The 21,805-nt window shown below is 37.7% G+C and overlaps 1 protein-coding gene across 3 annotated transcripts in view; it reads left to right on the top strand.

Moving 5' to 3' along the window:
* lamc3 (laminin, gamma 3) overlaps positions 1-21,805 on the top strand; it is a 99,908-nt gene that overhangs the window by 29,878 nt on the left and 48,225 nt on the right. For all 3 annotated transcript variants that reach the window (XM_055199618.2, XM_055199616.2, XM_055199617.2), the window contains 6 exons: positions 1,379-1,545; positions 6,279-6,467; positions 8,357-8,474; positions 13,254-13,352; positions 13,629-13,765; positions 15,840-15,956. In XM_055199618.2, the coding sequence (XP_055055593.2) occupies positions 1,379-1,545; positions 6,279-6,467; positions 8,357-8,474; positions 13,254-13,352; positions 13,629-13,765; positions 15,840-15,956 (827 nt within the window). The remainder of the gene's footprint in view (positions 1-1,378; positions 1,546-6,278; positions 6,468-8,356; positions 8,475-13,253; positions 13,353-13,628; positions 13,766-15,839; positions 15,957-21,805) is intronic.

Here is a 21,805-nt window from a genome sequence, read left to right as displayed (position 1 = left end):
GTGTACTGGTGTGCATGTCTAGTTTTCTTCTCATTGATTGAAAACAGTCTGGTCTTTATTCTGATTATTCCGTTTTTCTTATAATAAAATACACGTTAATCAGGTCATGTAGTGGTCAAACATTTGACGCACACCACAAAGCATAATAAGTAACAAATGTGATGTCTAGACTGTGGTCGGTGAGGGGGTCATTGGTGAGAATTTGTATATTAAAGCATTAGTCCATTTTCTTAAAAAACATAATTTTCTCACCACAATGTCATCCAAAATGTTGATGTCTTTCTTTGTTCAGTCGAAAAGAAATTATGTATTTTGAGGAAAACATTCCAGGATTTTTCAAATTTTAATGGACTTTAATGAACCCCAATACTTAACAGTTTTAATGCAGTTTAAAATTGCAGTTTCAAAGGACTCTAAACGATCCCAAACGATGCATAAATATCTTATCTAGCAAAACGATTGTCATTTATGCCAAGAAAAATATGCACTTTTAAACCACGACTTGTCGTCTATCTCCGGTCCTGTGACGCGCCAGCGCGGCCTCAAGTAATACGTCATCACGTCAAGAGGTCACGGATGACGTATGCGAAACTACGCCGCAGTGTTTAGTGTAGAGAAAGAGGACCGTTCTGACGTTGTTGTATGTCGAATGATACTAATTAATGTCTTTGTGTTAGTTTATTGTTTAAAATTGTCTGCAAATGTGCGTTTCATATATGTAACACATGACCTTTCCACGGCATTAAGCAATTACGTGAGGTCGCGCTGGTGCTTCATAGGACCGGAGATAAACGAGAAGTCGTGGTTTAAAAGTGCATATTTTTTATTTTTCTCGTCAAAAAAGACAGTCGTTTCGCTAGATAGACCTTTATGCCTCGTTTGGGATCGTTTAGAGTCCTTTGAAACTCCGTTGAAACTGCAATTTTAAACTGCATAAAACTGTTAAGTGTTCTTCCATTAAAGTCCATTAAAATGAGAAAAATCCTGGAATGTTTTCCTTAAAAACATAATTTCTTCTCGACTGATCAAAGAAAGATATCAATATTTTGGATGACATGGTGGTGAGTAAATTATCTGGATTTTTTTAAGAAAATGGGCTACCCCTTTAATCTATTGTAATCTTTGTTGTATTTTTTAAGTATTTATATGTCCTGCAGATTTTTATTCTTATTTCAAGGTTCCTACAGTATTCCAATATTTGCCTTGTATTTTGGTAAAAAAAATTCAACCAATTTACTTTGTAACCTTTTACCCAGTATACTGTTATTTCGTTTAAGTTTCCTGACTAATATCCACACTTACACTTGTCTTACAAGATATTAACACTTGAAAATAATGAGAAAGTAATGTTAACATTGTGATCTTACCATTATTTCAGGTGCAAGTGTAACGGTCACGCCAGTGAGTGCGGAACCAATGAGGAGGGACGTCTGGTTTGTGCTTGTGAGCACCATACCGCAGGGGTCGATTGTGAACGCTGCGCTCCGTTCTACCAGGACCGCCCATGGGCACGGGCCACTGCTGACTCAGCCAACCAGTGTGTGAGTGAGTACTAGCCTACCTGAAGCCTCTTTATTTATAAAAGAGAGTTCTGTTTGTAACTGGAGACTGTGAAATAAAAAAAAGTACAAAATACATTTGTAAAAAGTATATTTTATAAATAATGTATAAGGAACAGCAAGGTCATCATGGGTCTTTTATTCCCAGACAACACACAATTGCACAGCTGGTTTTGGATAAAAGTATACAGGTAAAAAAATTACAATATTTAAAAAATGTATGTCTTAGAAAACATTACTTGGGTCTAGATTTAGTTTTTTTGTCTTATTAAAAGTTTTATAAATTTGAGTTTTACACATGGCCTGTTTTACACATTCTTCATTTGCGATACCTGGGTTGCGTGCATTCATTTCGCAGCCCATATTAACAGTCGCAGCATTCACACTGCATGAGTCCCAGAGGCGGCACAAATGCAGAGATTCAGCGCTAGATTTTTGCCTTACCTTACACCTTGAAATGTTTTAACACATACGGACTTGACTATGAACTTATTAACATAATTTTATTTAAAGGTGCTATTTAAAGGCACTATATAAAATGAAAATGAGCCCATGATTTACCTTTAAGTCATGATTGTCTTTTTTCAGAATAATGCTGGGTATACACCAAAAGATTTTTTTACATATTATAAGATTTTCAAATGTGATAGACCAAACATGACGATAAAAAATTCTAGGTTTAACAGTTTTAATCCTGTGGTGTGCCATGATGTGTCAAAGATAGCACACACACGAACAGATTTTTTTTTAACCAGAGTCTCAACTGTGAACACAGGAAATCTCACGGAGATCTCGCAATGTCTCTCGTGGCCAAAGGTGACTTCACAATGAAAACAAACATGGTGAACAATGGGTATAAAGAAATGACATAAAATGTGCTTTTGAACATCTCTGATCTCTGATCTCACTTTGGACTGTGCCTGCTGTGCCATGACTGTAGTTGTTATGGTTTCGTCTTCCATCAGCTCGCCTTCTGATTGGATATTGTTTCGTTTCACGTGATAATCTCAAGAGCATGTGCGTGTTTTTCCTCGGGGTTCCCCACACACATCAGGATTTCTGATTGTAAATATTAACTCATTCACCGCCAGCCTTTTTGAGAAAAGTTGCCCACCTGCATTTTTGTGATTTTAACAAAAATTTCACAAAATTCCTTGCAGGAAAAATTATTTTCTATAAATATATAAACATACAAATTATATCAAATTAAAGAACACACCCTCTGCTTTCAAACAAACAATAAACAAACAAACAAAATGGGGAAAAAACTTTCATTATATATTTACTTTTTCTACTTAATTTACGACTGAAATATGGATATTTCTCTTAAAAAATACAACATTTTGACCAAAAAGCTTAAAAAATTGCGTTTTTGTAAAGAAATTTATGTTAGAGATCAGACTCAGAATGACTATCAAACATAAACGCAGTTAAAATAAATCATTATTTTTTTTAACTTCCGTTTTTGATAAATTAGTTTTGGCGCCAACAGGTGGATAAAAGCGGTATTACACTTTCACTTTGAAATTCGTCCAGAAAGGCACGTTTATTAGTTAAATATGAACTTATAAATGACGAGAGAACTCGTCAATGGCGGTGAATGAGTTAAACATGTTTAATATTTATGATTCACGAACGTGGCGGCTCCGACGTTTTTCCGATCAGGATCGGACACACCAAATGGAAAATCTGATAAGATAATCTGTAGAACCATAAAGATAATCGGAACATAGTTAGGATTGTTGAAAGGGGGAAATCAGCCCAAAATCAGCACGATAATCTTTTGGTGTGTACCCAGCATAACACGATCGAAGTTATGTTAGAAAATGTACAAAAAAGTCCATCTATCCTTTACAGAAGTAATCCACACACGGTGGAGGGCACTCAGTGTAATTTTGTAAAAAAAAAACATTTTTAAAACTTTACAGACTAAAATAGTAGCTTTCGGTAATGACCGACGTATGTTCAGAAGTGAGTATGTAGCGACGTATAAAGAAGAGATGAGACGATGCATGTTACATCATATGCTGGAAACGTAACTTTGTAAAGTGTACCATTTACCCTCGCAGCAACGAAAGCGGCATTTAAGTAATTTAAGTCTGTGTGTGTGTGTTGCTTTAGGGGAAGACTGTAATTGGCTATTCTGACAAACCCATAAGGCGAAAAAAGCATGTTAATTATTTTCTTTCTGTATCACGCTAAGCCCCACGTTCCATTAATTAACTTCAGGTTTCTGTGGTCAACAGATGGGTTTCTGTTGTTTCTGTTGATAACTGTTGTTCCTTTTCATCAAAGTGGATTTAATGAATAAACAAGTTTTCATAAGCGTAAGCGGCATCAGTTGGTGAAGAGGTGAAATGGACCATTGATGCATTCCATGCATGGTTGCGTCACAAAGTTTTTCTTCACTGCCTGTGCCAAATTTATCATTTGTATGGCAGGCTGTGAGTTCTACCACCATATGTCTCTTGTAAAACTTCATTTAACGGATATGTTAATTGACAAAGGACGTCTGTTTTACCCCCTTGTCTAAAAGAGGCAGAAACAGTGCGAGAGAAATTATGCGCATTCAGCTGGCGAACATCAAAAAATGCTTATTTTTCCTTTTCTGGAATGTTTGCAGGCCTTCACAGGGTTGATACCCTAGTTTTGATATATGAAAATATATTTTTTTTTACGCTGCTATATATGTATATGTATATTTATATGAAGGGTTTTGTTGCAAAACTAGATAACGTTTTTTTATATTTCAGAAATCTCGTTTTTTGGTTGTGCATTCCAATTAATTCAGCTGCAGTTGGTTTGTTTTGATTTAAACCTTCATAACTTAAAAAATACAGCTAAGTAGCACCATAAAACAAAATAATAACATGATAACATAAAAATAAACATGTTTTGACAAAAATTTTAAAAACGGATTTATCTCGTTTTGCAACGAAACTCTTCATATGTATATGTATATGTATAAACATACATACAATTTTTCAAACGTTGGTAATAGAGCAACCTAAAGATGTTTGAAGATTACATTCACACATGTTCTATTTGGCAATGTCTGGATTTTTATATGTGACCCAATCTGTAAATATTTTTGTGATTTACAGATTTCTATACAAAATCATCCTACTGTAGCCTACATAATGTATTAAACAACTTATGAAAATATAATGTTGATATCTTTAATATTGCATAAGGCGAAGATTAAAATGAATGTTTAGGAAGCGATGACTGCATTGATGCTCATTAATTAAATGATCAGACTTACTGTAGGTTCACATTTGGTCATTTTGTCCTATTTAAAGGTCCCGTTCTTTCTGTGTCTTTGAAGCTTTGATTGTGTTTACAGTGCACAATATTAGATGTATTCACGTTTCACCTGTAAAAAAACACTGTATTTTTCACACAATTTACTTATCTATATAGAGCTGTTTTCACTGTCCTAAAAACGGGCTGATGTCTTCCTTGTTCTACGAAGTCCCTCCTTCAGAAATACGTATCGAGTTCTGATTGTGTCGTTTGTTTAGTGTGTTGCGATTCGATAGCAGCTTAGCTTGCCGTTAGCTTGGCTTGCCGTTAGCTTAGCTGGTGACTGCCGTATTCCTGTGGGCGGAGTTTAGTCAAAAAACTGTTCTACTAACGTCATTAAAGCAGGAAGTAGAAGACTGTAGTCCAAACCGGCCGTTCGCTGTATGCTTTGAAAAGCGAATTCTGTTTAAGAAAATATATCACCTGGCAGTAAACTTTTAGCTTTATCATTTTACAGGTATTATTTTTGCTATTATAGCAACATTACACACTAACTAGGGTTTAAAAAATGGGATCAGAAAGAACGTGACCTTTAATGCAGTATGTTTAGAGTTGCGTGCTTTCTCAAACCATCCCCAAACAGAGCAATGTTTTATAATTGCCACAGAGCCATAAATATGTATACTTTTGAGCTAAAATAGCTTAAAATGGCTTACATATAGTCTGTCTACATTATGCTGGGAAAGGAAAAACATTACAATGTACATGCTAATGGATGCCACGTATGCATTTTATCATTTGGTCAGTGTTTGAGTATCACTGTATTGTAAACTTTTGATAATACATCTTTATATGTTTTTTTGTACCTCATAATTCAGTTCTGAACAGGTTAATAATTGTTCCTCATAGTCTTCTGTGCTATGCTTTTGGTATAATGGTAGGTAATCCTTTTCTCAGCGGCAGCTCCAGAAACCAGGCCCCATTAGAGTGTGGTAATGTGATAGTTATTGCAGAGTCAATAGACTGGTGGATTGTAATAAAACAGGTAATGTCCCACAATGCCCCCCCTGGGTGACTGGTGCATATAAAGCTGGCTTTCGTATTCTGATTGGGTGATATGATAATAAGGAAGATTGTTATCTCACAGGCCTGTGGCAGGGGAGCTTATTAGGCTGGTTGGTGTTTGTGTTAATACGTGATATAATGCTTAATAAAATTGAACAAGCTGTTGTAAAGTTTACCTAAAGGCATTATAAAATTGGCTGCTATTTATGTATTTATTTACCTGGCTTTTATTTGGCAGATTCCTTTTATTCATTCATTCATTCATTCATTTTTATCTTATTTTGTTTCATCTATTTTACCTTGTGCTCATTCTGGCACATTTATAATGTTTGTACTTTTTCAGTCAATTTATTCTACTCCCCCATGTCAGTTTTATTCATGTGTTCCTCAATTGACTCTTTTTCTCAGGGTGTAACTGCAGTGGTCTTGCTGATGAATGTGTGTTTGATGTGGAGCAGTACCGCAGCACAGGACACGGGGGGCGCTGTGTTGGCTGCAGGGGAAACACAGCTGGCCCTCACTGTGAGACATGCAGAGAGAACTTCTACAGATCATCACCACAGCAGCCCTGTCAAAACTGCAACTGCAATGCCTTAGGTGACTCAAGCATACAGTACACACACACACACACACACACACACACACACACACACACACACACACACACACACACACACACACACAATGTTTGCACACATGTACGTTATGTAGCCTTATGTAGTTTGTGTATAATGTGTAAAGTTCTCAATTTATTTCTTGGATATACTTATTCTGTCTTTTTTTGTCTATTTAAAAGTATTATGCACAGTTAAAGGGTTATGCAAAGTTAAGCACAGTTGGTTCTGGGCAAATTTTCTATAGTTTCACCATGCTCTGTAAAAAAATACCCAGATTATTTGTCAAATCAACATATATTTTTATGTTACTTTAAAGGGACACTCCATTTAAAAAAAAAAAATACTCCAGCTCCCCTAGAGTTAAACATTTGACTTTTACCGTTTTGGAATCCATTTAGCCGACCAATAGCATTAAGTTGGCAAATAACCAAAGAGTTTGCCATTGAAAGTTACTAAGGGGACTATTTTCAGGCGCTACGTAATATCATTGCACCTCCTGCAGCCATGTTACAGCAGCAAAGTCCTTGATTACTACACCAGAATGAGAGTATAGTTCCTAGCCATATCTGCCTAGAAAATTGCAACTTTTCATTTTTTGTCAGTCTTAGTACATAATGTAACTTTTGTACAGAAAAGTCAAACTCTTCGAAACTAAATATCAAAACTCTTTGGTTACTTTTGAGCGCGATGCTAATGGTCTAATCGGATTCAATGGACTATGCCAAGCCCTGCAAAAAGTGGTACTGCCAGACTCGGAGATCGGCTGAACGGATTCCAAAACGGCACAAATCAAATGCTCAACTCTAGGGGCGATGGAAAATGAGCATATTTGCAAAAAAAGTAGGCTTTCCTTTTAACTTAAAAAAATAAGTTAAACTATTTAAACTTTTCAAAACTTAGAATAGTAGGTTAAATTGACTTGTTTTAACTTCATGCTGCATTTTTTTTACCGTGTGTAAGCTCTACATGGCCAAAGTGACTCTGACATAACTTACCTATTGTGCTAAATGGAATTTAACCTTGTATTATATGTAATCTTAAATGCTTTAAATCTCACACATACATCATAATCATGCTCATGCAAATTTCAATAAATCCTAACATTCAGTTATAAAGTAAGTGCACATAAGAAAATAAGAATCTTACATGTTTGTTTTTTCCATTTTTGACTTAGTCAAAATAGATTTAGTACACTTAAAAAAATACTGGGTTATTTTAAACCCAGCATTGGGTCAAAAAGGGTCAAGCCCAGCTGTTGGGTTGAGAAAATGTTTATATTTGACCCAATAATGGGTTAAAACAACCCAGCATAGGATAAATTACAACACAAAGTGCTGGGCTCGTCCCTGTTAGACCCATTGCTTAGTTGAAAATAACTCTGCATTTTTTAGAGTGTATGTTTGTTTATATGTGTGTTCTTCACAATATTGGTGATTTAAGATTTTACTGTTTATTTGCTCTTCACAATGTATGTGAAACCTGACTCTTTTAGCAAAAAGAAGCAATACGCAGGACTGCAGGATATCACAAATCAACAAGAATACTGTGTTCATTATTATTTTAAACATTATGCCCTGCCTGAAGCTATAACATTTTAAATATGAAGTTGCATTCAGAAACGGTGTTAATTAATTTATATTTACCACATATATATAAAATAAAAACAAGCTTTATCAATATATCATTACGCACATGTCCATCTTATATCTAAAATAGCTATTGCTTTAGGTCACATACTGTATGCGGAAACAAACATCTATTATCATTTATTGATCAAAAATGAGTGTAAGAACTACCCATGTACTCATTAAAAACCCAAGAGCTGTGAAGGACTGTGTTAAAGTCTGTTCGCTCCTTTTCTCTCTTCAGGTTCTATGAGTATGCAGTGTAATGGCGAGGGAGTATGTGTGTGCTGGCCAGGTGTTTCTGGTGTAAAATGTGACATTTGCAAGTCCGGTTTCCATTCTCTCAGCCCTGGTGGATGCAGGTAATAATAGATAATCACTTCCAAAAATTTGACGAAAGGGATAAACATCACACTGAGACTGTGAAAATAGCTTTAGTCTTATACAAATGTTCTGTGCCAAGCAGAATTGGGTCAATTAACATTAATTAAAAAGTGCAAAAATAAAATTCTGTAAATAACATTAAGCTCTATAAAGGCTTGCCGAAGTAGTTTAGCAAAGCAAACAAAAACATTATCCTTAATTAGCTGCCCTGTATCTAAAGTCCAAAAGGTCCACTAACATCTATTAACATCTGCGAAACTACCTACACTAAGGCAGAATTCCTGCTGGGTCTTAAATTTCTTACCTCTGATGCGTTGTCCGCAGTAAATAAAATGGTAAAACGCTGTAGAACTAATCAGTGGTGGAGGCAGAGAGTGTATGATGAGCAGGCCAATAAAAATATGGACACAAAAAAGTTCAGATCGCACCAGAGGGTGCACATCATAATCCACGCATATCGTGCCATAAGCTATATTTCAGGGGTTGTGATCTGACTGTATACTGTGGGTTTGGCAAGAAACAAACCTTTAAATTTTGTTTTGTATAAGCAAATTTTTTCTGGGTTAATTTAACTCAACTAAAAGTCAGTGGCTTCTTTAAGCATTGCCAGGTTCTGAAAAATACTGTAGAGGACCCAGAAGCAAAAAAAAGCAGCACTGCTTTATTGAAAATCAACTTAACAGTCGGGCCATCGAGTCTCGAGCCACCAACAGTGAGTCAACTTTAGTGATGTAAAGGAGTGTTTTCTTTACCCCACTGCTTCATAAGTTTTTACTCCCTTTACTTCAAAACTGCTCTCTGCTGCAGTGTACTCTGCGTGCTCTACTAAAACCCTATCCCAAATGGTGCACTTCATGTGGACTTTCGGTCTCGTGGCCTTAAATTGTGCATGCTTGCTTAGTCTACGAGTCCGTAGACGGGGACACTCGGCTTCCAACGGGAGGCACGCAATTGCAACAATAACTTGCAAAAACAAGAAATTTAAACAACAAATACAGCAAGCACACACTCATACAACTCGTACAGACGAGCTCATTTCCCGTATAAAGTGCAAAAGACCACAAACTATGCGCAAAACTATTGAACTTCGACCGCAGCATGAGCGCAAGCTGAGCTCCGCTGCGCTCGCGCTTGGCTCGACGCAACAGCACACCACGTCCTAGCTTTAAAAAAGCCGCTTTACCATAATCACGTCGTAATGCTGTTAACGGTCTATAGCCACACTTCACATTTAAGCTTACGTTATTTAAAACAACGCTAACTTACCTTTAAATTAGCTGAAGACGGCGTGTAAGAACATTAAACTTCCTTAAAACAGTGTCCTGTAGATTTGTAAATTCCACCTCGACCTCTAATCTCTGAGTTTGAGCCAATCGGTGTTTGCATGAAGATGAAGCAGGCGGTGCTGGTTCGTTCTAAATGTTCTAATATCCATATTTTACACGATCCATAAAATGCCGTGAAAAAACACGTTGCTAGTATCAAGTCACAAATATGCTAAAGACGTAAGACGGGTGAGACGCGGCAATACATCCAATCAGAGAAACTGGTCTATTTTAATTAAAGAAAACATATATCAACTATATTTTCCTCATTTGATTATATTACAAGTAACATTGAAACATTCAATGTTTAATTTATTTTAATTATTCTTGATATATATTAAAGTAATAAAAAACTTTGTAGGGGGGGCACAACACCTTGTTCGGGGGGCACTGCCCGCGAATGCCCCCCCATGACGCCGGCGCCCTGTGCAGGCTTCACACACTTTACCAACCCAGAGGTCCTTGCAAAATAGCAATCGGACAATGGATGCGAGGAGTTCACACTGATGGGCAGCTTCTCTTCCTATTTCTGGTGTGACGCTCGAGTCTGTCCCAAAATACGACTCCGGTGCGCCCTTGTGGTCTCGCGTCAAGGGTCCCTAAGATCTGCACTACATGATGTCATCAAAGTGTGGAGTTCCACAAGGGCGAAGTTTGCCATTTGGGACGGGGCCTATATCCCCTCTTCAGCGTAAATGGTTGAGGAGTTACGGATAAATGGATAGCAGTAGAATCAGAGCCCTTTAGTAACCTGTCAACTCCATTCAGTTCAATTGATTGTATATAGAGACAGAGCGCAGCGCGTCATAACCTGAAAACCACGCCCACCGGGGGGGAAATCAATCCAACTGTCTCCATTGACTTTGTATTGCAAGAGGCCGCCTCCTTGTCATTTCTGGCTTATAACAAAAAACGGAATAATGCCTAAAAGCTGCTTTGTGACAATATGTACAGCTAACAAGCCAAAGAACCCAGAAATAAGTTTTTATAAGCTGTCGAGCCGTAAAACCCAGTCTTTAAGGAGAATAAAGTGGATCGCCGACTACGTTTCCCCCTATTGGACGCAGTTTTACTAATAGGAGTACTATGAAAAGTTGCCTGTTTCCATTTCTGTGTCTAAACGCTCGTTTTTTGAAGTCGACAGCTTATAAGAACGTTTTTTTTTTTTTTTTTTGGCGTGTTAGATGTACACCTTGTCACACAGCAGCTTTTAGGTATTATTCTGTTTTTAAGTTTAATCTGTAAATAAGTTTTTATAAGCTGTCGACCCCAAAAAACGAGCGTTTAAAGACACAGAAATGGATACAGGCAACTTTTCATAGTACTTCTATTAGTAGAACTGCGTCCAATAGGGGGAAACGTAGTCGGCGATCCACTTTGTTCTCCTTGAGGACTGGGTTTTACGGCTCGACAGCTTGTGAAAGCTTGTTTCTGGGTTATTTGGCTTGTTAGCTGTACATATTGTCACACAGCAGCTTTTAGTCATTATTCAGTTTTTTGTTATAAGCCAGAAATGACAAGGAGGCGGCTTCTCGCAAAACAAAGTCAATGGAGATGGTTGTGATTGATTTCCCCCCCAGGTGGGCGTGGTTTTCAAATTTGCATAACTGCGCTCTGTCTCTATGCAATACATTTGAATCAAATCACTTTGTGTATTAATGAGTGTGTAGTGGATTATTTCTCATCAAAAATTTGTACATTTAGGCGGATGTTAGTAGAAACGGGCCAGGCTAGGACAGATTGAGGATAACGTTCGCAACACATGACAAACCACGAACAGCCTTTTAATTGCACATTTTGTTTTCTTAATGCAGATTCATCAATTATTGTGTAATTAACGAGGCTATTAAACACGATGGCGGTATAACATATGGGTAGAGTGTTTTTGGCATTGTGATTCTGCTGGTTAATGAAATTAAATGCAGTAAATTATTTTATTAAAAACTTGTATTAAAAAATGCATATATTAGTAAGTTCTGGGATTAATAATAAATAGGAGTGATGAAGATGGCATCTCCCATCAGATGTTCATATTAACAACCTTAAAAGAAAACGACACTGAGCCAGTATTATTATTATAATTTATAATAAATTAAACATCCCTTATGAGTCTTTTTTTTTAAATAATTTTTTTTTTAATCCTGGATCAACATTTAATCAAAGATTCCCCAACCCTTAAAGGACAAGTTTGGTATTTTACACTTAAAGCCCTGTTTTCAGATTGTTTATGATGAAATAGAACGGTATTGACTGAAATTTGGACATATGATGCTGGCCCGAGAATTTTCGGGTGTTTGTTTATCACCTCCCACCTCTACAATGGGTTTATAGGTGCACTGGAACAATCCTTCCTAAAATGTATTAAACTTTCGTTTACAAAGATGTGAAACTCACCGAGTGGTCAGGGGTGTTCACTGATATGCTCACACAAAAATCGCTGAAAAGATGCTTTCCAACAGGTGTTTTAGCATTCGTTGTAATCTTGTGGACCTATTTTTCCAAATGCCTCACACCCGTACATTCTTCCGTTAAGAGCTTGAATAATAGACACTCCAGCCCAGTTGGTGGCGAAAATCAGCCTTTGCCAATTGCAAAAATACAAACAAAGTTCCCGGCGCAGAGTAATACCGTACATCACAGCACATCTAATACAAGTCAATGGAGTTTAACAAAAACTACGATAAAACCTGTTGGAGTGCGTCTTTTGCAGCAATTTTTGTGTGAGCATCAGTGAACACCCCTGACCACTCGGTGAGTTTCACGTCTTTGTAAACGAAAGTTTATTGCATTTTAGGAAGGATTGTTCCAGAGCACCTATACACACATTGCAGTGCACCTATATACACAACCTTGCTAAGGGCTCTGAACCAGAACAACATTGATACCAATTAGATTAAACTAATACAGTACTAATGAAATAGTTCATCATATCACCTTTAAAAGAAAGACAAGCATAACAATAGAGTGAAAAGCAATGTTTATTATTACCATAATTCATTATTTTGTTATTATAATTCACAGTTTTATTTTTAATTTAAAATAATTTATTTACTTATTTATAAAAATGAAATATTATTTAATAAAATGAAATATTGCATTTTGAAGCATCCAGCTGAGGAGATCTGCACTTTTTCTTACCAACATGGTCCATGTGGATAAGTGTTTTTGGGTGTAAATTAATTGGTTCATTGGAGCGAAACTTGAATGAAGAGAGATGGGAAAAGGGTGAAAGACGTGGAGCATTTGTCAGGTAATAGCATTATGGGTAATAGCAACTCAGTTAAAGCTTAGGTTTAAGGCCATGTTGCAGATCATAGATGGTGACATAAAGTTTACACCTGAGAGATCAGCTCCAGCTCAACAGCAGTGCATCAGCTTGAGCTCGCTCTTTTTAATGGCTGTATATACATTATATGTCTGTGTTTCAAACAGGTTGTGTGAGTGTGATGAGAGGGGAAGTGTGGGAGTGTGTTCAACTGAAGATGGACACTGTCATTGCAGAAATAATGTGGAAGGACAGTTATGCAACAGGTGACCTTATACTTAACACCCCCTCTTGGCCTCTCTTTCTCATTGGAGGGTTTGGATTACTGATATGTAATAAATTGCTAAAAATGCCTCCTATTGTTTTCGTATCACACACATACAGTCAGGGTATCTACAGTTACCATCAATCAATAAAGAAACTGACATTTCTAATCACTTCTGCAAACAACTCAATAAATAAGTAGAGCATTTAAAATGTCTTTATATATATAATTTAGATAGAGATAAAACCTATATGATGTGTGTGTGTTTGTGTAATAGGTGCAAACCAGGCTCCTTCAACCTTCAGCTGGATAATCCAGAAGGTTGTAAGAAATGTTTTTGCTTTGGCCACTCCCTCGCCTGCTCATCCTCCAATCAGCATGTGGCTGTCAATATTACTTCAGATTTTCTAGAAGGTAAATTGCAAAGCATCTTACAATGGTTTGACAGGTGGCCAGATGTAAAGTCCAGTTTTGAACAATTGACATCTTTGCGGTTTATTTTTATGCATGTTGCATTGATGTATAAAATGGATTTACAATGGAGTATAAAATAAAGCTCAGTTTTGAGAAGAATTTAAGGAGGCTTGGCAAAAAAATGACATACAGTAAAACACGTTTATAAAGACATAGCCTAGGACAATTACTACAAATTATTACCACAAAAGATAATATTAATAACAGATATAATTGATGTTTGCTTTATTATTCGTATGGCATTTTTCTAGCCATTTTTTTTATTTTCAAATAAAACCCAGATATACTGTGGTTTGCATTTTTTAGCAAATGATTTTGTCCAGTATGCATTAAAAGTTTAGTGCACTGCTACATGCATTCACATTTATGGTAATTTTGTTCTTTCTTCATAGGTTATACACATTTATATACGCACATTCTTTTAAGTAAGAGCTGTTCATTTACAAGGATATGAGTTTACTTGCTTGAGTCATCTGATAATCATTGTGTAGCATTTTCAAACCACACAGTGAGTTCAGAATAAATTAAAATATAAAGGTAATATACTATTTGTTGAAGAACCAAACATGAAGATAATGTAAACCACAGAGCTATTTTTACTCATAAATAAAAAACATTAAAATGTAACATCGCTAATTTTTCTGTCAGGTTTGCCTACTAAGTGAAATCTTGACTGAACAGATATAGTTACATCTTTAATGTGACTTCATGGGGTGGTTTTCCAGACAGGGCTTATCCTACACTCTCAGACAAAGGTACAGGAGGTACGAAAGTTTTCACTGGGCGAGTACCTTTTCAAAAAGTACAGTTTTTTAACTAAAAGGTACATATTGGTACCTCTAAGGTACAAGCTGGTACCTAGAAATACATACAGTAATAGTACCTCAAAGGTACATATCTGTGCCGAAATGGTACATATTAGGACCTTTTTAAAAGAGTGTACAATAGCCCCAGACTAAAATGCCTGTTTGAGCTGCTTTAACAACTTTGATTGACATATCTTTACATATGCCAGTGCCATTGGGTCTTATTCACTAATAATTACATACGTTTTTCGTATATTTATACACACACTTGAACTTCTCACGAAAACTTTCCGCCTAATTCACAACACGTGCGTACGCTCATGAGTTAGTGAACTTGAAGTGTTCTACATGACCGGTCGTGTGCTCGAGGTTGGAAATTTGCATAAAACACAGCCAAACCAGCTCCATATAAGGGCGCTGGTCCACAGAAAATTTTAGAGCAGTTTGTCATAGAAGCAAAAGAGCTCGATAAGAAATCCATGATCATATTTATTATCAGTAAAGTTCCGATTTGCTTTGCATTTTTTGTTTGGGAGGTTTTGCTGTAGGCAGCCAGTGCTGTCCACCAACCGGAGTAACATTAAATAAGTATTGGATGCGTTAACAAATATGACATTTAATTATTAGTTATGACAAGCAATTTTGCGTACATTTAGAAGACGTTTTGATACGAAAATGTTTACGATTTGTTTGTGAAAACATCCGTACGCACATCTCACGCACAAATTTGTGCATACACAATCATGAATGAGACCCATTGTTTTGTTCCAAGATGCACACCAGATGTTTTTTGTAAGGTGTGTTTGTAAAAACTACTTTAGGGTGTTTTCACATATGTTGGTGCACACCGTGGTGAACTTCCTGTATTTGGTTCGACCCGAGGTCCAGCAGTGTTCACACCACAGGTGGGTCGCCCCAGAGTTTGGAGACAGCCGCTCCGAGACCACCTGTTTAGAGCGGTCTCGGAGCGGCCTTTTAGTGCGCACCCGAGTGCAGCTGTTGTGTTCACACTGACCCAAACGAACCGTACTCGGAGCGACACGTCATTTGGGACGACCTAAACAGTGTATATGTGAAAACACCCTTAAATGTCCAAATATAACAAAGGCCTTGTCCTGGATTAATCTAAACCCTGTCTGGGAAACTGTCCCTATGTGTTTTACACATGCTTTAAATATTTCTCAGTGTCAATTGTGCTCTATGTGAAGATCCAGATGGATGGAGGGGTGTATTCACTAGAGGACAGGACCAATCACTGATCTGGAAGGAGGGAGAGGTTTATCTGTTGCCCAACAGAGAGGAGAATGGCTTCTACAAAGCACCTGGTAGGAAAGCCAATCCCTTACAATTGATCAAACACCAATTTCCAAAGTAATTTGTTGCACAACATTTGCTAAAAGATTTCTTGTGTCATTAAATAGTTTACTATGATTTACCTTGTTTGTCTCTTTAGGTCTGTTAGCTCACATAACACACGCTGTTTCTGCATTTCTGATGTTAATCTTTAGTACCTAGAGAGTAGTATTACATACTTTGTATCTCTGAAGAGTCTTTAGATTAATCAGATTTATAAAAGAAAGATTAGCTTTACCGAATCTTTTCGATAACGTATGAAAAAATGAAGAAGGAGGAGTTACTACCGCGGGAGGAGCGAGTACGAGTCATGCAACACTTTATACAACACTGTTTAACTTGATTTACTACATGTTCGTGTCATTTATATAAAATGCACGCACCTATTTCCAACATAAGACAGAAGTCTTACTTACCGCATGCAACTCTTGAACCGGTTGGGACTTTTCAATGAAATCCAACGCATCAAACACACACGCAAAACTCCACTGCTACCCCGGATAATAAACTATATCCATTGTTTCCATAAGGCTGTCTTTCTTCTCCTTACATCCAAACACACACTTCTTCTTTCCTGCCATTGTTGAGTTTTGAAATTAAACAAAGCTGTCCCGTGATGTGATGTTTGTAAGTTCTAGCGTCTCCCGCTGATTGACGGGTTTCCGGGGGAAGTGCCCATATAAAGAAGTGATGCATATAGAAACCCCTGAAACGTCAGCTGGACCTGTAATTGAAAAAACCTTTCCGAAACTTGTACGAACCCTGGCGACGTGCATTCGTCACAGAAATACTCTGTAACACGGTCAATTGCTTTTTTGACACTTTGCCTACGTTAAGCATGAGGAAACAACTATATAACTATGTTAATAAGTCAGAATGCATGAAATACCATTGAACCACCCTTTTAAGATTAAAATTTCCTGTAATGTACCAAGCTAGTTGGACCATCCATGGCAGTTTAACACTGTCCTATCCAACAAGTTTCCAGTGACGAGCAATATTAGGACTCACCCAAGCAAACCGTGCCTGAGCGCAATTGTTCCCCTACCCCAGAAGCATGTACTCAAACTGTACTTTGACCGATCCGAGCCCGGACACGTTTTCGGCATTAGGATGCGATTGTTTTGAAGAAAACTGGAATATATGCCAAATCCCTTCACCGTGTAAACCACATACCATGTGCCAACTTAACAATGACTTTAAGCAATGAAGAGCTTTGGATGGTTGATACAGTACAGTACATAAGGTTTTTAGTCCAACAATTCTCATTACAGAAAAGGTTACCAGACACAATGCTAAAACAAAAAGTGAAACCAAGCCCCTGACAAAATGTTCATTTGTCGCATTTCACAATCGGTTAGAAATAACAAGGAAGGGGTCGCCTTTATCCTTTGTCGACACATGATAAATAATTAACAAGAATCAACATGTTTGGCCATAAATAGTCATCCAAAATGCAGGCTCTGATGTTAAAACAGTGAGACAGAGCCACCCAAAGGCTAGATTTTAGTCCAGGTACTCTTTGTATAGTGGATAGGCTAAGGGTATTTACTTTTGAGCAGTTTACACAGCAATTCACCACCACGGGAAGACACTTAGCCAAAATAGCTCTCCTGCTCACTCTGGAGTAAATCCTGTTAACATCATGTCTTCATCTCTGGCAGCTTACTACAAACAAAACTAAAATGCATTCATGTCAGTGCATAAATTGCATCTTAAGCAGACTTTCTCATGTATTTACAAGGTCCAAATGAGCAAGTCTGTGTGTGTAGCGTGCATGTTTAGTCTCATCTGTCTTTGTTTAACCTGCGTTGATTAGTGGCCAACCAGCCGGATAGATGCAGCGTTGCATCTCTTCGCAGCTTTCTGCAACACTCGGTACAGTTTTGCTTATCGCTGCGGCGCAGAGCTTGTTTGTGCTGTTCTGGCTGCTTGGTTAAAATGCGCAGAGATCTATTGCTCCCCCGATGCTTTTAACGGTCTCATTTTCTCTCCTTCCCTCCCCTGTCGTCTCGTTCGGCGGTGTCCCTGTATTCGGCCGCATTTCTCCCGTCACGCCACCTGAGGACTGCTTAGTGATCCTTTCTATAAACGCTGTTGTTTGATTTGAGCCGTGTGCTTTATTTGTACTTTTAATGCTTTCCACACATCACTGCACTCTGCAGAGAGACATTTCTATGCGAAGAAGGGATGTTTCTCTGACTAAGCCTGTCTTGAGTATTGGAAGGAGTTTAATAGATACTACATTTCTGTGTATGCTTTACTGAATGAAACCGCAAATGTTTCTTCACTTGAATAGCTCATCTAGCCCGGCACAGCGTTGGGCTTTTGACACCAGTGAGTCTGCCATGTCAACAGTGGTGACAAGATACCATAGCCAAGCAACCAAGCCAAGAGTTTAGCTAGCAGACCGAGCCAGACTTTGTATGCGTGTGAGTGATCTCCCCAGAGCTACATCTGCTCCGTGGTGAGAGGACAGAGTAGCACATTTATCATAGCTTTGAGGAGAAAACAACGTGTCACACACACATGCACACGTAAACACACATGCACACGCAAACTCTCAACACACCGCTAAAGCTGGTCACAGTCTGTCTCGTTGTCAGAAACACAGATGGAGAGAAACAGGGGTCGGAATAAGATTAAAGTAAAAGAAGGATGGGGCAAGGTTTGAAAGCAGATCTAAATATCCCCTGTCGACTGATAGATGCGGTCGGGTACCATTGTGTCTATGGACACCTTTGCCAGTGCACTCTGACAGCCCAACATATGCCTGGATGAACTCTCACAGGCGATCAGGACTCATTGGTGGGATGTACGGTGTCTATGGTGATCAACTGAGACAAATTATGCTCAATTCTTTAATCGCTCAGATTAATGTTTAAAACTATGATTCAGTCATAATTTCCATCTCAACTAGGGCTGACTGATAGATCAGATATTTATGACATACTATTACTCACAATGACTTATATAAAGCAAAATTGTGAACAAGACATAGATATATTAGAACCATCTCCAATTTAAACTGAGGTTGCATTAAAGTTGGATTAGGGGTTAGTTTAAATGAATATTTTTGGTTAATTAGTTGTGTGCACTGTCTGTTGTGATAAATCGACTCAAAACTCTGATTCAGGGATCTTTTACAGATTTACTAAAGGGTTATGAAAGCCCCCTCTTTCAGCTCTAGTCTACCTCACCATCGCTTCAAAAAGTGCAACTTAAATGGGTGTGACCCTGTGAGAAGAGCAAGAAGTGGGCGGGGCACAGGAGAACAAGTGAGGACGAGCGACTGTGATGTCAGTTGCCTCTCAAAAATATCATTAACAATTAGTAAGACTGACGTAGAGTAGTAGCAGTGGTATTACAGAAAGAATTACACTTGTTTTAATTAAAAGAAAAGTCAGGTGAAACTGTTATAGTTGAAATATGAAAGTACCACCTTTCAAAAAAAAGGAAAAGTCCTCAGGACATCGTACAGCATCCTTAAGGGGGTCACACACCGGACGAGAAGCGCTACGTTGCGTATAGGACAACTCGAAGGTACCGTATCACCGGATGTGCACATTGAATAGCGCAAGCTTAGTCAAATTGCATCTACTTTAAAATGCTGAATATATGTTAGCAGCCAATGTTAATCGTTAAAGATTTGGGACAAATATGATGTTATTTAATGTTAAACTATGTGAGTGGCGCTCGGGGATTTGAGCAGTGTCCAGAGTCATAGCGGACAGGCGCCGCCGGTGTGAGTACATAGATAGAAAATAATGTGTGCTGTTATTACATTCATGCCGCGACCCCCTTCAGACTAGACGCAAACTGCCTTCCTGAGCAAGGTGGAGGTCAACCTGTTGTCTCCAATTCTTGAAGCTTTCCCAAGATAAATTGTAGCTGATGGTAAACCAACTGCCTGCATCTAAACCAAGTCTAGCCCTGAGTGCATGGCAGGGAAAATCATGGCATGTACTTACATTCTTAAGCTATGTTTATACTCGACGCGTCCGCACGGGTCAACGTGGAGTGGGCATTTTTTTTACTTTCCGCGCGGCTCCGCATCCGAAAATGACCGAACTCGAGGCGATTCTGTCCGAGCAGGCATGCCTGTGACGTATCTCTTTGATCAATCCAAGCAAAACAATGTATATATTCATCTGACACTCTGGAAGTAAAGTATGGAAACTTAGCAGTTTAAAACACTAATTATTTTACACGATTCAGAATGTTTGGCTTATATTTGTATTGAATGAACCACTGGATGAGGAATAAAATACAAACCTTAAGATGTCTGTAATGTTTGTTTAGTAAAAACGTTAATGAAATGATAATGTTTAATAAAGACATATTTAAAGGATTGTTTTATTCATGTTCTCATATTTATATATATCAAACTCTAATGTTAAAAGCACTAGTGTTGTTCCAGCGGACGACTTCTTCTATCCTCTTCTTTGTGTTTGTTTTTGACGTTATTGCTCGCGTCGCCACCCAGTGGTTAAAAAAATAGTGCAACAGCGAGCGCGTTAACTATAAACGCCTCGTCCGTTTGGTGAGACGCGCGCGTGATCCGCGGAGGCTTGCGTTGCGGACCAAAGCGCGTGTATAAACAAAGCTTTACTCTGCGTTCACACCAGATGCGGTCGAGGCGGCAAACACGCGGTATTCGCGCGTAGTTAGACACTTGAACATTTTGAGTTTACTCAGTTCATTTGCAGGTGAAATTCTAGTCATTTAAGACATTCACGCGGAATTTCACATAAAATGGGAGGGGCTTCTGCGACTCCGCTCACTTCCTGTAATCTCGTAACTAATAGAGCAAGCTCCTGATTGGTTATCGCGATGCGAAACTCCGCCAAAGTTCAGATTTTTTAACTCACGCATTTCCCATTGCGGCACTCAATTTGCAAATGTAGATCACTCACGCTTGCCACCTCTTCCGGGTCTGGTGTGAATACACCACAGAAACATTTAGTTTTGACCCATAAACGCCTCTTTTTATTCATTTAACACTTAATTTATCCATTTGGCAGATGCTTTTATCCACTTTTTGTCACTGGGATTTAGGTACACATACAGGATGTACCTTTGAGGTACCAGTACAATAGTGTACTTTTTGAGAGTGTGTGTTCAACAGTGTCATGTATTTTTTCATGAAGGATTAAGTGAACATCTTATCGTTGGAAAGAATGATACACAAAGCTGTGACATCTACATTTTAAAACCCAGAAGATGAAAATAGCAATTAGTTACTTTTTTAGGGAGTAACTCATTGTAATGCATTACTCTTAAAAGTAACTTTCCCCAACACTGAAAGCAACATAAAAAATGTATACAAAATATTTTTTTGATACTCAATATCTGTTTAATTTCTGGTTTTAACAGATTAAATATAAAAATAAAGCTCAAACCTAACTTTCTCCTTTTGTAAAAATTTATAGATTGTGTACATTATGTTCTGTGATGTGCAACATCTGTTTACATCTGGGAACATGTTATAAGAGATAGTTTACCAAAATATAAAAATTCTTTCATAATTTACTCACCGTTATGTCTTTCCAGATATATTTGACTTCTTTATAAATGTCATCATGTTATTGTGGCTCATCATGGTGAAGCTCCAATAACACATCCATCCATCTTTATAATAATCCAAATGACCTCAATGAGTTGATGTATTTATGTCTTCTAAAGCAAAGCAATACATTTGTGAGAGAAAACTAGTAATATTTTGAGTTTACTTTGCAAGCAATATTTTTTGTTTATCATTATAATAGCTCATTTTAGCTGACCACAGTAGGATTGTTGAATTGGTGCATATAAAATATCA

The sequence above is a fragment of the Misgurnus anguillicaudatus genome, chromosome 22, assembly GCF_027580225.2.
Source record: "Misgurnus anguillicaudatus chromosome 22, ASM2758022v2, whole genome shotgun sequence".
NCBI lineage: Eukaryota > Metazoa > Chordata > Actinopteri > Cypriniformes > Cobitidae > Misgurnus > Misgurnus anguillicaudatus.
This window is presented reverse-complemented; position numbering and strand designations above follow the sequence as displayed.